The sequence below is a fragment of the Doryrhamphus excisus genome, linkage group LG7, assembly GCF_037039965.1.
Source record: "Doryrhamphus excisus strain RoL-2023G ecotype Guam linkage group LG7, RoL_Dexc_Guam_v1.1, whole genome shotgun sequence".
Lineage (NCBI taxonomy): Eukaryota > Metazoa > Chordata > Actinopteri > Syngnathiformes > Syngnathidae > Doryrhamphus > Doryrhamphus excisus.
The window spans coordinates 2081030-2096129 of NC_136363.1; the positions used below are offsets into that span (position 1 = coordinate 2081030).

Sequence of the window (15100 nt, forward strand, 5' to 3'; positions counted from 1 at the left end):
AAGAATTCGAAATATGCTCTTTGGTTCGATTTTAAGTACCTTAGTCGTAATAAACACAAAAAGTGTCAAGATTAGTTAGTTCAAATACATGAACAATGTACCATATATGACATCACACATATTTTACACAAAAAAGAGATATTAGATATCTTCGTTTTCTACTTGGTTGTGGTATACCCCCCCCATTATTTTCCTTTTGGGTTCGATGGGCCAAACTCATATACAAATAATGGATAAGCTCAGTGCGATTCAATTAATTAAACCGATTAAAAGGCACAGCTACAAAATGGAAAACAACTCATCCATGTAAACACTTTACATACAGCTCCAAATGGAAGACAACATGAGACACATTCATAAAGAAACATAAACAACCAATAGAAGGGAGTGCTGTTGCATAATCAAGACATTTAGTTGTCAGTAGCATCCATAAGTAGTAAATGTCAAACAATTGTGCATGGAAAAACAATGCTTCATCGTGAAACGAAACAACCACCGGCGTGTGACATAGAATGCTGCCAGACAAAGCAGTCTGAATTTGGATTATGATGCAGATGATGCAGGCGGTCTTTCCTCAAGCATCCTATACTGATGTGTGCCTTCTCGTTTGGGATAATCCACATAGTATATTTGCTGTGCAGAGGAAGCGGATGCTCAGGGTTTACTGGGGGAGCGTGAGTTGAACACTCCTGAAGCCTCCAGCATCGTCTTTCTCCGCGCCGTCTCTTTGGCTACATTGTGGTTTAGTCTTCTGAGGCGTTCCTGAGGACAGAAAATGCAGGATACAGGATCAGTGTTCCCCATTCATTTGTTTATTTGTGGTGTCTTGCCACAAATAAAAGGGAAACACAAGATGTGTAGTCTGTGATTATATACAAGCGGTCACAAAAGGCAAAGTATGATACAAACAGGACAGAGCAATCAGACACTTTTCCGTCATTCGGTAGCACTTAAGACTTTCCAGTGAAATACATAAACCAGGGGTAGCCAAAGTGTGGCCCATGGCATAGAAATAAACAAAAACAAATGCCAGGACCAATGGAAAAATTGAGCAATAGGGCATTATGTAATGCCAAAAGGCAATAACATCACATTTTGCATAAACAAAATTACATGCACATTCATCACGGCCAATTATGCATATAATCCGATGACATCATCTCAACCAAGGGTCGGCAACCTGCAGCTCTTCAGTCAGTTATCTGACTTAGCCAGTCTTCGATGAGACATGGTAGAAACAAGTAAATAAACACAGTCCTGTTTGTGGAAAACACTGCAGCATACATGTATAAATACTTTCAAATTTAATATTTCAACAACATAAGGAGGTTAATTACTGACCTGAGCATTCTGTAAAATGTTGTTTACAAGCACAACTCTTCGTCTGGCATTCAGAAGTTTCTTTACATAAGGGTCCAAGTCTAGAGCAACCTTTTGATGTTCATTTATCCTGCATAATTCTGTGGATAAAATCAAAACACACATGACCAAATAAACCTAAATAGACCTAAATATTAGGATATTTGATTCATAGCATACACCAAAACTTTTTTTTTCCCCTGTCTTTTTTCTTTCAATTTCTCTATTAGAAAGGGGCCTATCCTGAAACATTTTCAAGTATTTTATAATGATAACGACACAGGTTACAGGTTCATGTTTGCTTAAATAAAAATAATACACGGTGTAAAAAAAGGCCGACATTCGGATTTGTGACGTCACGTGAAAACATTGATACAACAGGACGGTAAAGTGCTGAAAACGTTAAGATACTCGAAGCAAATCACCTGTGGCAAGGTTATCGATGTGTTCTCTTAGTTCCACTTGGCTTTCTCTGGAAAGAAAAAGCCAAATAAAGCACATTCCCATAGATTAGTTGACCATTATTCGGGTCACGAGACATTTGTAGCAAGCTAGCTAGCTAGCTAGTTAGCTAGCATGATGTGATGCAGAGGACGGTGACACAACATAAACTCACATTTACCTGACAGAATGTACATGCAGATCGAGTTGCTGAATGGCTGGTTTTAAAAGGTTTCGCAGTCCCTCCGAAATAGCATCTTTGCCTAATGAATCGTCAACAATCGCCCCCGACGCCATTGTTCATGACAGGCAAAAGAAGCTTCACCGGAAACGACGTCATCGTGACGTATGCGATAAAAGCCTCTCCATTTTCTTCCTAGGGCAGCAGCACCATTTTAAGAAGTCGCTTGGTGCGTTCCGCACGGTTCGGTGCCAGTTTCCCCAACTATAACAGAAGTTAGTCGTACATTTTTTGTTATTTACGACGCTTACTTTGGTGGTCAAGTGTTTTTCATCGACCAACAAGGAAAATAACACCTTTTACGGCCTTGTCGGAACAAGCTATCCGTTGAGCTAATTATAGCTGGCTAGCTTCCCCCCCAACAAATGCAACATTCATTGTAAGTACAAGTTAAATTATTTTCAGCAAGTTAACTACAGCTAAAGATATGTGACAAATTGTGTGATGTGATTGGGTGTGAAACTTAAAAACCTGTTTATTTCATTGTTTTTTCTTCCATAGTGAGAACGCCGCACATTTTCCATTAGACTCAAATACATTGGCCCACTTCCTAGTGAACAGAAAACAAGCATACAGGCGTTATAATGATTATAATGTATATAGAACACGACCACAAATGTAATGATATCTCTTAGCGTTTGGTGGACGTCCTGTTTGTTTAGTGACTTGCATTTTAAAGGACTAAATGCATGGTGCTGCTGTTGTCGTTTATTCAACGAGGGTGTTGAGTAAGAAGTGAACAGGTGGCATTTTTTTTAGTCATTATGGCAAGGTGACCAAACCTCCTTTTTTATCAGGGCATGTCCAGTCCATTCTCGGTAGTTTTGTTCTGTTTTGTTTTGGGGGGGAATTTGATGAAAATAACCTAGTTATGTGCAAGTGCCCTATTCAAACGGCAATGATTTTATATAAACTGTATCTATTCGACTTTTCTTGCATTTTTGTGGACCTTAACATTCATGAAAACACACCAAAAAATTTTAGGTTTGTGGGCGCAAGATCAGAGGTGTCCTGAACACAAAACTAACTTGGCAGTGTCAGTAAACTTAAAAAAGGAGAGAGCAAAAACACAACCAGTATCACAGAACATCATAAACCTGGCTTTCATAAGCCATTCATAAGAAACTCTCAAGATTTGTTTTGTAATGATCTGTGAAGTTGGTGATAGATCTCTCTAATACACCACGAGGACACAGAACACAATGCACATTCGAATGCTGAATTGCACAAAAAAAATCAGCCAGTACGAAAGGTGACCCACAATGTAGCAAGGAAACGCTTCTCGATTTTTTTTTTGAGAAACGATTTTAGAACCAAGTGATCTAGTATCTGAGGAACCGTTTTTTCAGTATTGATCCATACATCACTACCATGAAGAGACATAAGCAAATGGCGTTGCTACCAGCTCAATGGGAAGCGAGTCTTGTGCTGAAAGATACAGACATCTCATCTGTCGACACACACATGTTCTTCCATTACACAGCATCCCAAAGAAATGACCAGCCACTGATTAGTCAGCTGAAATGTTCTTATTTTCCATTTTCTTAACTCGCAGAATGTTTAATTACAGCTTCCCCCCCCCCCAGGAACCTGCTGCAACAGAAGCCAGTCAAAATGAGTGCTGCATCTTCTCAAACAGTTGTCCTGAAGAGCACCACCAAAGTGTCCCTGAACGAGCGGTGAGGCGCCACGCACCCTGTCAGCAGATTAACACCAGACCCAAGGGCCAGCCCATGCGTCTGAAGGTTCAAGGGCTCTCTGAAGAAGGGACCTGGCCCAAAATGGATGTGATTCTGAAGTAGCCCTCGTGTGTGTGTGTGTGTGTGTGTGCACTGCTCCCTCGCTTCATTGGCCCTGACAGTGATTGTTGGTAGATGAATCGAGACGGTCGGATGGATTATGAGGCGCTTTCTCAGGCCAAATGTTTTGTGCGAGCAGTGCACAGCGTTGACCGAGGCACATGTGGTCATACTTGGTAGGTCTATGCTAGACCGGACCACACAATTCCATGGCACTCGCACTACCTGTTATGTACATAGAGTATACATCAAGTGTACAAAATATACAGGAGTGGAGGGAGATGTTGCACCTTTTTAAAACTCTCAAATATTTCTCTCTCAAGCCAGCTTAAGTGAAGCACCTTTCACCTCTTTTTCCTCTCCTCTTACTCCTTTCTGTTGTCTAAGTCTCTACAAGATCAGGCACTCGGTCCGAGCTTGGATGTGAGAGCAGGCCCCTGTGCCCCCAAGTCCCCCATGCCACAGTCCATGCTGTAAGTGGCCGAGTAGCCAAACAACTTCCTCGTCCGTGGCCCAATGACCCAATGAAGCTGGGGGCCAGTAAGTGGCAACTGTTTATCTCTCTGCTGCTACTACTTCTTTTTTCCCCCCCATCACATCTGTCTCTTTCCTCTATCGGTGCTTCTCATGCCTGGTTTGAAACTGTAAACAGTTATGTGATCATATTGAGAGAGAGAGAGAGAAAGGAGTGCCAGCAAATGGAACGCACATGACATAAGAGCCACAACTGCCACAAGTGTGGCTGCGTCCATAACATGAGAAATGACTTGATATGGAACCCTGCTTCCTCCTCCTCCTCCTCCTCTGTGTCCCCTGCCCTCGTCTTTTACTTCCTCTTTTCCCTCCCACCTTCTAAAGCTTCACTAACATGCTGAAGAACAAGCAGCCCACCGCGGTTAGCATTCGAGCCACCATGCAACAGCAGCATATGGCCAGTGCCCGCAATCGCCGGCTGGCCCAGCAGATGGAGAACCGACCCTCGGTCCAGGCAGCTCTGAATCACAAGCAGGTGAGACCCAAACTCTGGGACCCAGGGTTTACTGGACCTTGTCACATAGTGCCTACCGCAACAATGTTGATTGACTACTTTTTCATTAGCCGGGTTTCATGCAACATCACGTCTGATTACCGGCCCCGATGCTAACCATGACACTTCCAGTTTGCTGCGAGCAACAAGCATCATTTATACTCAGTTAAAACTTTGTTTGGACTCAAATGCTCATAAAAATGACAAATGCATTGCACAAACATATTGAGTGTGTATCTTATGCTCGCCCCCCCATAACCCTTAAATAAGCTTGTACACTTTGCTGTTCACCAGTTTGGGTTTCCTTGTTCATTCTGTGTGTAAAAACATGCAGGCCGTTAAGGCTGTGGTTGTTCTGCTTTTAGAGTAAATAATTTTCTGTACGTATGTGACGAGTTTAGAGGGCGACCGGCCGACCTCCACATCACCCACTGACTTGTCATGCATCAATTAGTTCCCGCTCCAAGAACACTCCACTCAACTTCACTTCTCTCTTTTTGATTACCATAATTCACTTTTGTTAACAAGCTAAGGGGAGCAGTGGGTGTCATCCACATTACACATTCACTGGCTGTCACGCACATTTTGGCCAATCAGAAGCCTTGAAAAAAAGCACCCACAGTGACTTAGTCATGTTTGGTTTTTTTTTTTCAAACCTAGCCACTCCCACACTCCAAAAAAGAGCTACTGTTAAAACTGCATTTAAAATCCTTTGTCAGAGCCTGAAGCAACGACTGGGGAAGAGCAACATCCAAGCCCGGCTGGGACGGCCCGTTGGGATGGGAATGCGTGGCGGCGCCATTGGTGGCAGAGGCGGCTTGCGAGGGATGACCAGAGGACTTCGCGGAAGAGGCAGAGGAGGAATGATGAGAGGTGCCCTCTCCCTGAGAGGTGCCGTCCCATCCTTTTATATCCCTTGTGTGTCGTGGTTAACTGGTTCAAAGTCTGACCAGAACTGCATTTCCCCAAAGTCGGATTCCTCATTTATAGATGTAATATTTTTGTCATTACGACACAGACAACCTGTATGCCCTTTTAAAGAGGTTTCTAACATTAGAGCCATCTAGACATTAGGGCATATGGCTGCAACAGTAGCCATATTGTGTTTGTGTCTTTCTCAAGTCTGGAGCGTTTCTTCCTAGTGACACCTAGTGGCCAGTGTAGAATGCTGCATTCACAGGTTGAAAGGTATTTTAGTTCATTGAACCTTTCCGGTGCTTAAATGTTTAATTTGAGCAAAAAAAATAACAATTTGCTTAAATATGCCAAATTTCCTTTACCAACTATAGGCTGTAGTCAACCACGCTAATTTAATTCTGGAAAAACCTGCAATGTTGACAACTGTATATTTACCTTAATGCTACATGTTTTGTTTACATCCAGGCAAGAGAATGGCTCCCGGTGGCCCCATGCGAGGTCGCGGCACTATTGGTCGTATGCCAATGCGTAGAGGCGGCCGCCAGAGAGCAGGAATTCCTGGCCGAGGAGGACCGATGGGGAGAGGTGCAGGCCGTGGAGGAGTATCCAGAGGTAATGTTTTCTGTATGGCGTAAGGCTGTAACAGTGTGCTGTTATAGCAAGCTGCATTCAGGGGCACTCCAAATATCCACTGCAAAAAAAAATGTGATTGTTATGCCGCTAATGTGACCTTCAATGACTTTGGTGTCTACTTGGCTCTTGTTTAATCACAATGCATTTGTGGGCAGGCCGCGGCGGACTCCGTGGGCGCGGCGGTTTTGCAGGCCGACGCGGGCGCGGCAGAGGAATCGGCCGACCCACTGTGACCCGCGAGCAACTGGACAACCAGCTTGATGCGTACATGTCCAAGACCAAAGGTCATCTAGACGCCGAGTTGGACGCCTACATGGCGCAGGCGGACCCGGATAGTATGGAGTGACCCTGATGGACTTGTTGCAAAAAACTGTACAGCTCCTTGAACACATACATACATGTGTAGTGTTGTTTACTTGTTCTCCCAAAGTAGGCGGGATGGTTATGACGAGAGCATAAACAGTCCAGGACTCTGCTTTGGACCAGCACAAAACCATTAACACTCAATGGGCTTCTATCCCGACATTATTTCTGCAGCAAAGCCTGTTTCATTCGAGTTTGTGGATGAAAGGATTTTTATAAAGCGCTCAGTTGATTTTAAGTCACTTTTTTTTTTTTTAAACTGTTATATAAATCTTTTAAACCCATTTCGAGGACCCATCCTAGTTTGTCATGTAATTTCTATCACCGTTCTTTCCGTCTGCTCTCCAAATGTTACATTTTGCCATGCTCATAATCTGGTCCTCAAGCATTTTCACTGGAAATGTTTTATAAGTTATTTGTTGAATGTCTCAACAAAGTGTTTTTTTTTCCAGTGTGTTTGTCTTTACTATTCATTTGTCTGTCTTTTAAAAGGTTTTTCATAAACTAGCCATCATATACATTGGGCAATGGTATATCTCATTCCAATTGTACAGGCAATTTGCATAACTGACATAAGCTTCACATTTCAACAAGACAACATAAGAGTAACAAAGTATTGTCACATGTTAAACACCTTAGCTTATTTTGACAGGCACTACAATGATTTTCCCCATCATTTTTTGTTTTTTCTGTTCTTCGGCAGACAGCCCTGCAAAATAGAAACTTCAATCTTAAGATTCTTAATTCACACAGGAAAAAAGTGAAGGAATTCACTTACTAAATTCATGAATTAAGCAATCCAGACTAGTGATTCTCAGCAGGTGACTCGCTGGTCTTGCCAGAAATAAACTAATGACCCGATGTCCCTGAATGCACCTGGGAAAACTGGCCTGTTGCACCCCCATGTTTACGGATAATGTGGCTTTAGCGTCCCTTGTGTAGTTTGGGGAATTGCGCCCACAATTATGACTCCCAGGTATAGCTTCAAAAGAAATGGACTTCCTGTTTTTATAAACTGAACTGTTATCATCGGGATAAAAATATACAAACTGCTTTTGTTCAATTTTTAAAATGTGTGCTTTAAAATGTTTTGGTCTTGAGCAGGAAGACACCGGCGTATAATGCCTACCACACATTGGAAAGTGAGTGCCCTTTTAGCGGCTTGTTTTTTACTGGCCTGTGGCACATTCTGGTAATACAAGTAAACAACAAAACGAGAAAAAACTGCACAAAAAGGGGCAAACGTTGTAAGGTATAACATTACTAATAATATGGGCGGGGTTACCAAAAATGTCATCTATAAGAAATCTATGTTTTTTTTTAAATATAATAGTATAGTATACTGCTCACAAAAAGTGATATTCTTTCATTGTTCATTGTCGTTCAATTTCGTTGACGTAAAAAGCGTCAGCTATCGTAAAGCAATTGGAACTGTCGTAACGCCCTGCATAAATTGTTTGGCGGCGCCGAAATTCTTCCTTTTCGCCTCGGAACTCCAGAGAGTGTGAACACAGACTTTTACAATGAGGTACAACTCGCTTAGTCGAATGCAAAGTGTCTTTCTAAATAAGAGAACCCATTGTACAATAAGCGAAGCGTGTATGTGTGAGCTTGAGCGTTTAAGCCGTACGTTGTATGAAAGATAAACTTTAGCTTTTCGTTAGCTCGGAGCACGGTTGCTCCGTCACGTGCTGCTATTTTACGCATGCGTTGTCAGAAGCCCAAACGTTTGGACAAATGACACTATTTTGAGTGAACGCATGCATTAAATGGGGATGAGGACTGTGTATTTTATATATTGTGTTAGGTGCATGTCAAAGCATGACTCAAATCAGATAAACGTCTTAATTCATTCATTACAGTAGTCGATTTTTTATTAAATTAGTTGGCATCTATATCATGGCTATTAAATGTGTTTACATCTCTATATTGACTATATCTACATGGATGCCACAATGCAGCTTTGTTATTTCGGGCGTTCCTGTTCTGTGGGTTCCTCCCGGGACTGTTGTGGCCACATTACACCAGGTTTTGCTTACACCTCTGCACTACTGGTTGCTGCATGGTGTCAATGAGACCTGGTACAGTTCATATTTTGTACAATATATATACTGCTTGTGCCACCCTGTTGAATTAATATTTTTATGGCAAGCTAAATGAATAAATGATTTCCTACCTACAAGCAAAGATTTAAATAAGATTTAAAATCTCTTGCAGGATGTGATGGTGTCATTATATCGGATTGCGGCATTTGATCCGGAGATGTGAGGTTGGTGTTTTTTTTTTTTTTTAAACAAATGATTCCGTTCTTTGTGCTACTTTTAATTTTGATATGATGCTGGATGTCATCCACACCTCTTGATGTGTCCTACATTCTAGATATGTTTTCCAAAATCCCAATACAGTAATGCTTTGCCACTTCCTGCTTTGAATTTAGTGGCGTCACCCTTATTATGGGTTTTCAAAAATATATTAAATCTCCATTAACTGCCTATTAGTAAAATAACTGCATATTTAAGGTAAAAAATTGCTTATTTTTTGCCTAAATTGATATATGGATTTGGCCACACTATTTTTGAACATCGCTCCCTCATTTTATTTATTTTTTTTCAAAAATGATGGTTGTGGTTGAATACAACTCATTAGCAAGTATATTATTTGTTTACATGCATATGAAACAATTTCAAGCATAAAAATGTATAATTTAACTAAAATACAAATAAACCATTAAGACCAGCATTCAACTTGTGAATGGCCATAGCCTACGACAAGCTAAAACAACTCTGAACTCCTGATATCATTACCTATTCGGCTCCCCTCCGAGGTAAGCAGTCTTAAATAGCTGCTTTATTCTGACTATTCATACTATATTGGGAAATAAGAGTAGGAAAAAGTGACCATAGGGGTGTTATTTGATGTGTGGAGGGCTCTAACGCTAAAATGCTGAAAGGTTTTCCATGCTATAACTGAAGTTATTCCAATTGTGTGTGTGTGTGTGTGTATATATATATATATACACTTATGGCTGGCTGCAGGTCACACAGCTAAGGTTCAATTCCACCCTCTGCCATCTCTGTGTGGAGTTTGCATGTTCTCCCCGTGCATGCGTGGGTTTTCTCCGGGTACTCCGGTTTCCTCCCACATTGCAAAAACATGCTAGGTTAATTGGCCACTCCAAATTGTCCAGAAAAAATTCCAACAACTGAAGTCACTGTCAAAGCGTGGCAATATAGTCACATTTAATGGGACGTTTACGAAATTCTATTTACATTTTAGTGTTTCAGAATAAATCCAGATGAAGTTTGAGGCACAGCAAGTGCTCTGGTCCTGTTTGGTGGCCCATCAAGCTCTTGCAGTGCAAAGAGCAACTGATTCTCTTGCAACCCACTGCAGTCCACACTCTGCTGCAGTGTTACTTATGAGAAAGGACATTTTCCCTGCTGTCCCTTTTATGGCGTTCTACCTAAATTAACTTCTCTTAATTTTGGCAGGTACACATGGAAGACTCCCAGTCAGCTGGGTAAGTTGTATGCATGTTATATTGGCCGCTAGATGCTACATGATGATTGGCTAAATGTTCAACTGCTCTGAGTCATGAGTGACAATTGCCTTACTGAGCAAGATGGCGATGCTTTACTGGATAACCTGATGGTCCTAAAAGCTCACCTTCCTTTTCTTCTCCCAACAGGTGTCGTCGTCGCATCGTTGACATCCACCTCTGATGGAAAGCTCAATGTAATGGTAATGGTTTAATTTCATTTGAACATGCATCAGATTACAATTGAATGCGTCCCATAATCAGTTCACAGTTCCACATGTCCAAAAGGAGTAGGAAGAAGCAAAGCTTATTAAATCCTACCCCTCCATCTGGTACTTTTACAATCACTGTTACATTTGTTCACTTCCTGCTTTCCTAATATAGTATAAGGTTTTTTTGTTTTTTTTAATCTTTACTTTTTACTTTTACTATTTTTATTTGTACCCCGGTTTCCTCTCACATTTGTTCACTTCCTGCTTTCCTAATATAATTTCTTTTTTTGTTGTTTTAATTTTGAAATTTTAATTTACTACTCTTTTTAATTTTATTTGCACCCCGGTTTTCTCCCACATTTGTTCACTTCCTGCTTTCCTAATATAGTATAAGTTCTTTTTTGTTTTTGCTTTATTTTTGTAATTTTTACATTTTATTTTTATTTTTACCTAATTTTATTTGTACCCCGGTTTCCTCCCACATTTGTTCACTTCCTGCTTTCTATAATACAGTTTAAGGTTGTTTTTTTAATTTTTAAATTTTGTAATTTTTTTGTCCCGTACCGAAGTACAAGGTGACATGACCATACAATGTGATGTAGATAACGTATTACCACCGTAATATGACTGCTTTAGACGACCTTCAGAGACATTTGTAAACTCAACATTTTTTTTTCATTGTGCTTAAAGTCTCATTGTCATGGACCCAGTGTCATGTAGGGTCTTGTCATGCTAGTAAATATTATGTTGCCAAGACTCCACATTTGTCAAGCCATTCCAGCATAAACATTCAGCTTCTCTGCAAATATTAGGACTAGACTGTAATCTTGTGAAAGTAGAGCAAGTGTCTGTCTTGCCTGTGGGCTATGTTGGTTGTAACTGGTTGGGACCGCCTCAAACTGCTTTTTGACTCTTGTCTCTTTCAGGTCGCGCTGATGTAGGTCGGAGCCCTCGGCATGGGGAATCGCCAACAAAGGTGCGTGACTGAGTAGTCCAAACCTGAGGCCTATCCCGACCTGGTTTAACTTTGTAGGCCTGCGTCGTTGGAAATGCCTCAAAGAACGAAGCTGCAGTTTCGCTTTACCCACACCGTTCTTTGCCATGAACCCTGTGGGATATCACTGCACAACATTCTTTCTGTACTGTTTGATGCTGATCATCACTCCATTGTTTTAGGCGCCGTGCCGCTGGACAGACGCGCCAGTCCAAAGCTTGCAAGGTTTGTCTAACTTGTACGTCTATGGACTCGTCAACAGCACCGTCAGGTATCTGCAGCCCGCTGCTTCATCAGCGGGCTTGTTCAAAAGTAGGTGCTAGAGCACGTCAACGTCCGGCATCGTTGGTCTCCTCACTTGTCCGTGTTTGGAGTCCTGGTATGACTGTTGAAACATCCTCGCTAGGGCGACGTTTACACGCAATATTCCATGTAACCTTCCTCTTGTGTTAGCTCTCTGGTATCATCTCTTATGTTAACGGGTCGGTTTTGACCCATGTATTAAATCGGCTATAAAATACACTAAAAACAATAAGTTAGCATCAAATTTGCTTCTCATGTCTTGGTTACCTTCTTAGGCTTCCTCATACATGAAAATATTGGTGTTAATACTTTTGGTGTGGGCATGGAGGCCTTTTTTGTCACTATACCCCTCCATTTCAATTTCCAAAAATGGTCAAATGAACCTCAAAAAAATATTATATATAATCATATTTTTTTTCAATTATTTATATTTATTTCAATCATTTTTCTCATTTTAGAATTAATCGCTAAAGAATTGGAATTGAACCCTGGTCTCCTAGCTGTGAGGTCTGCGCGCTAACTACTCGACCGCCGTGCAGCCCAGGTTAACATTCATTCATTCATTTTCTACCGCTTTTTCCGCGGGGGGCGCTGGAGCCTATCCCAGCTGTCTTCGGGCGTGAGGCGGGGTACACCCTGGCCTGGTCGCCAGCCAACCACAGACAAACAACCATTCACACTCACATTCATACCTGTGGCCAATTAAACTAGCATGTTTTTGGAATGTAGGAGGAAACCCACGCATGCACGGGGGAGAACATGCAAACTCCACACAGAGATGCCCGAGGGTGGAATTGAACCCTGGTCTCCTAGCTGTGAGGTCTGCGCGCTAACCACTAGACCACCGTGCCGCCCCAGGTTAACATATTAGCAAAAATTGTGGTTGGTACAGTCGGGTTTTTTTAAAAGCTGCAGAATGACTGATTTAGCAATGTGATAAAGATGATTACATGTTAAAATGTTGACTATATTTAATATCGTGGCTTTTCTTGTCAAGGTTAATGTTTTCCCAAATGCTTTTACCTGGTAAAAAACCCTGTATGACTCGAATGCCTCCATCGTCTTAGGTTCCGCCTGGATGGACACACGCGCCAGTCCAAAGCTTGCAAGGTTTGTCTAACTTGTATATACGTCTATGGACTGGTCAACAGCACCGTCAGGTATCTGCAGCCCGCTGCTTCATCAGCGGGCTTGTTCAAAAGTAGGTGCTAGAGCACGTCAACGTCCGGCATCGTTGGTCTCCTCACTTGTCCGTGTTTGGAGTCCTGGTATGACTGTTGAGACATGACCATAGCATGAGCTTCAGAGAGCCGTATCTATGATGTATGATGTAGTAAAAGTGATTTATTATTTTGTTCTGGTTTTTGCAGATGTGTGGCGGTGATGAACGTGAGCAGCTCCTTCTTCATGTGAGTAACCCCACGGTACTTTATTGGTCATATACCAAGGCTTTCAGGTACTCCCGTTCCTGACTTGCTGTGGACTTGACCAGAAATGAAAACCATCCCAGTCAGCTTCTCCAGCGATCTGCTGAGAACCTGTTGGGAACATACTTTATTTTTTTTTTAAATGCCCTATTTGAAAAAGTGCCTAATTCCCATTTCTTTGTTTTTCGCAGGATGTGATGAGACCTGTCTCATAAGTTCATGGCATGTTTGTCTTTCGGATTTAACATTCGTCAGCTTATCCCGGAGGAAAAGGTTATTTATATTTGTTTTATATATACATATATATAACTTTAAATTATTATTCATTCAAAATTATTTGTGCAATGTACTATTTACACTGAATTTAATGTCATCTATTCATTCTCCACATTATTTATTATACATTTTGTTGGCAATAACTGCTGTTATTGTGCAATGACAAAGGAAGTCTACTTATTTCCAGTAACCAAGTGGAACACTTCTTCTAAAATTCTATTTGATATCCAAGATGTGATGTACATCAGCTACAATATTTAAATGTTTATATTTGAAACATTTCCCTTTGTTAATGAGAAATTTACTTTGAATTAAAGAACACTATAAAAGTTTAATTGGGTGTCTTTATCAAGTCAGGCTTTCCATGGTAATTTCAAGACTAAAAGCCTGATCGTTATATTTTCTCAGCTTTCCTTCCATTCTATTCTCATTGAGGGCAAGTATGAGCAATTGAAACGTCATATTTGTCATGCAGTTATATCGTTAAACTATGTTTACATTGCTCTTTAAAGACAAAAGTCAATATTTTACAGGACAACCACTTAGGAGCTGAATGAGGTCAAGCATCCACTTTTAAAATCACATTCCAGCTACCAACTTTGGGGTTTTACTTGAAACTGGAACCCCTTGTAATTTCATTCAGTAGTTCAACTCTCCATTCAGTAACTGCAGTAATGAATTTGTCCACCAGGTGGAAGTGTCTCCCAAGAGTGGAGATGGCAACATTTCCTTGTAAGGCCATCCTCACCATTCTGTTTGGATTTGGTCTCTCTTCATTGCCATCCAATGGAAACCCTGCTTGGGCCAACTACATAGGAGTGTCCACCTGATGTGGTCTAACAGATCTAGTTCTTGGGTCCCAGTCTAGTGACTTTGAGAAGTCCAGACTAGACAGTCGTACATCAGTTTGGGCTCTGCAACCAAACTTGTTCTACTTTGGAGAGGTAGTGTGCTAGCGTGTGTCTATTTATAGCTGCTTGGCTCAGAGCCGACCGACATGTTGAAGTCAACGCCAGTACACGAGAATCGCTTAGCTGGGAACTCTGGTTCTTCTGGGAGACTTCAAGGCCATGACGGCATGACTGGGAGGAATGGCTTGTCCATAACAAACACCGTGTTATGCTAATGCTAATGGTTTAATTTCATTTGAACATGCATCAGATTACAATTGAATGCATCCCATAATCAGTTCCCAGTTCCACATGTCCAAAAGGAGTAGGAAGAAGCAAAGCTTATTAAATCCTACCCCTCCATCTGGTACTTTTACAATCAGTAACTGTTACATTTGTTCACTTCCTGCTTTCCTAATATAGTTTAAGTTGGGTTTTTTTTATTTTTTTTATTTTTACATTTTATTTTTATTTGTACCCCGGTTTCCTCCCACATTCTAAAAACATGCTATGTTAATTGGCAATGTTAATGGTTTAATTTCATTTGAACATGCATCAGATTACAATTGAATGCATCCCATAATCAGTTCCCAGTTCCACATGTCCAAAAGGAGTAGGAAGAAGCAAAGCTTATTAAATCCTACCCCTCCATCTGGTACTTTTACAATCGCTAACTGTT

The 15100-nt window shown here is 41.2% G+C and overlaps 2 protein-coding genes, 1 long non-coding RNA gene and 2 other non-coding genes across 5 annotated transcripts; 4 read left to right on the forward strand and 1 right to left on the reverse strand.

Moving 5' to 3' along the window:
* Nucleotides 1-600: 600 nt before the first annotated feature.
* Nucleotides 601-2152, reverse strand: snapin (SNAP associated protein). Its single transcript, XM_058047598.2, has 4 exons — nucleotides 1982-2152; nucleotides 1785-1831; nucleotides 1342-1460; nucleotides 601-762 (listed from the first exon to the last, which is right to left on the reverse strand). The coding sequence occupies exons 1-4, from the start codon at nucleotides 2095-2097 to the stop codon at nucleotides 655-657; spliced, it is 390 nt and encodes a 129-aa protein (XP_057903581.2). The 5' UTR covers nucleotides 2098-2152; the 3' UTR covers nucleotides 601-654.
* Nucleotides 2153-2165: 13 nt separating this feature from the next.
* On the forward strand, nucleotides 2166-7235 carry chtopa (chromatin target of PRMT1a). The gene is made up of 6 exons (XM_058047597.2): nucleotides 2166-2420; nucleotides 3628-3720; nucleotides 4699-4849; nucleotides 5587-5758; nucleotides 6251-6397; nucleotides 6574-7235. The coding sequence occupies exons 1-6, from the start codon at nucleotides 2407-2409 to the stop codon at nucleotides 6762-6764; spliced, it is 768 nt and encodes a 255-aa protein (XP_057903580.1). The 5' UTR covers nucleotides 2166-2406; the 3' UTR covers nucleotides 6765-7235.
* A 957-nt stretch (nucleotides 7236-8192) lies between these two features.
* On the forward strand, nucleotides 8193-13860 carry LOC131101674 (uncharacterized). The gene is made up of 8 exons (XR_013627590.1): nucleotides 8193-8309; nucleotides 8999-9050; nucleotides 10273-10301; nucleotides 10470-10522; nucleotides 11458-11507; nucleotides 11708-11750; nucleotides 13199-13237; nucleotides 13447-13860. It is a non-coding gene; the product is annotated as an uncharacterized LOC131101674 (long non-coding RNA).
* On the forward strand, nucleotides 11530-11665 carry LOC131102457 (small nucleolar RNA SNORA18). The gene has a single exon (XR_009119451.2). It is a non-coding gene; the product is annotated as a small nucleolar RNA SNORA18 (small nucleolar RNA).
* LOC144899594 (small nucleolar RNA SNORA8) lies at nucleotides 12978-13116 on the forward strand. The gene has a single exon (XR_013627881.1). It is a non-coding gene; the product is annotated as a small nucleolar RNA SNORA8 (small nucleolar RNA).
* Nucleotides 13861-15100: the final 1240 nt, after the last annotated feature.

Bases quoted from the DNA above. Each gene is read 5' to 3' on its own strand.
- snapin (XM_058047598.2), bottom strand. From the start codon at position 2,097: ATGGCGTCGGGGGCGATTGTTGACGATTCATTAGGCAAAGATGCTATT. The intron at 1,832-1,981 runs GTAAATGTGAGT...TTTTCTTTCCAG, and splicing joins CTGCATGTACATTCTGTCAG to AGAAAGCCAAGTGGAACTAA. The intron at 763-1,341 runs GTCAGTAATTAA...TTCTGTCCTCAG, and splicing joins ACATTTTACAGAATGCTCAG to GAACGCCTCAGAAGACTAAA.
- chtopa (XM_058047597.2), top strand. The intron at 5,759-6,250 runs GTGCCGTCCCAT...GTTTACATCCAG, and splicing joins AGGTGCCCTCTCCCTGAGAG to GCAAGAGAATGGCTCCCGGT. The intron at 6,398-6,573 runs GTAATGTTTTCT...ATTTGTGGGCAG, and splicing joins CCGTGGAGGAGTATCCAGAG to GCCGCGGCGGACTCCGTGGG.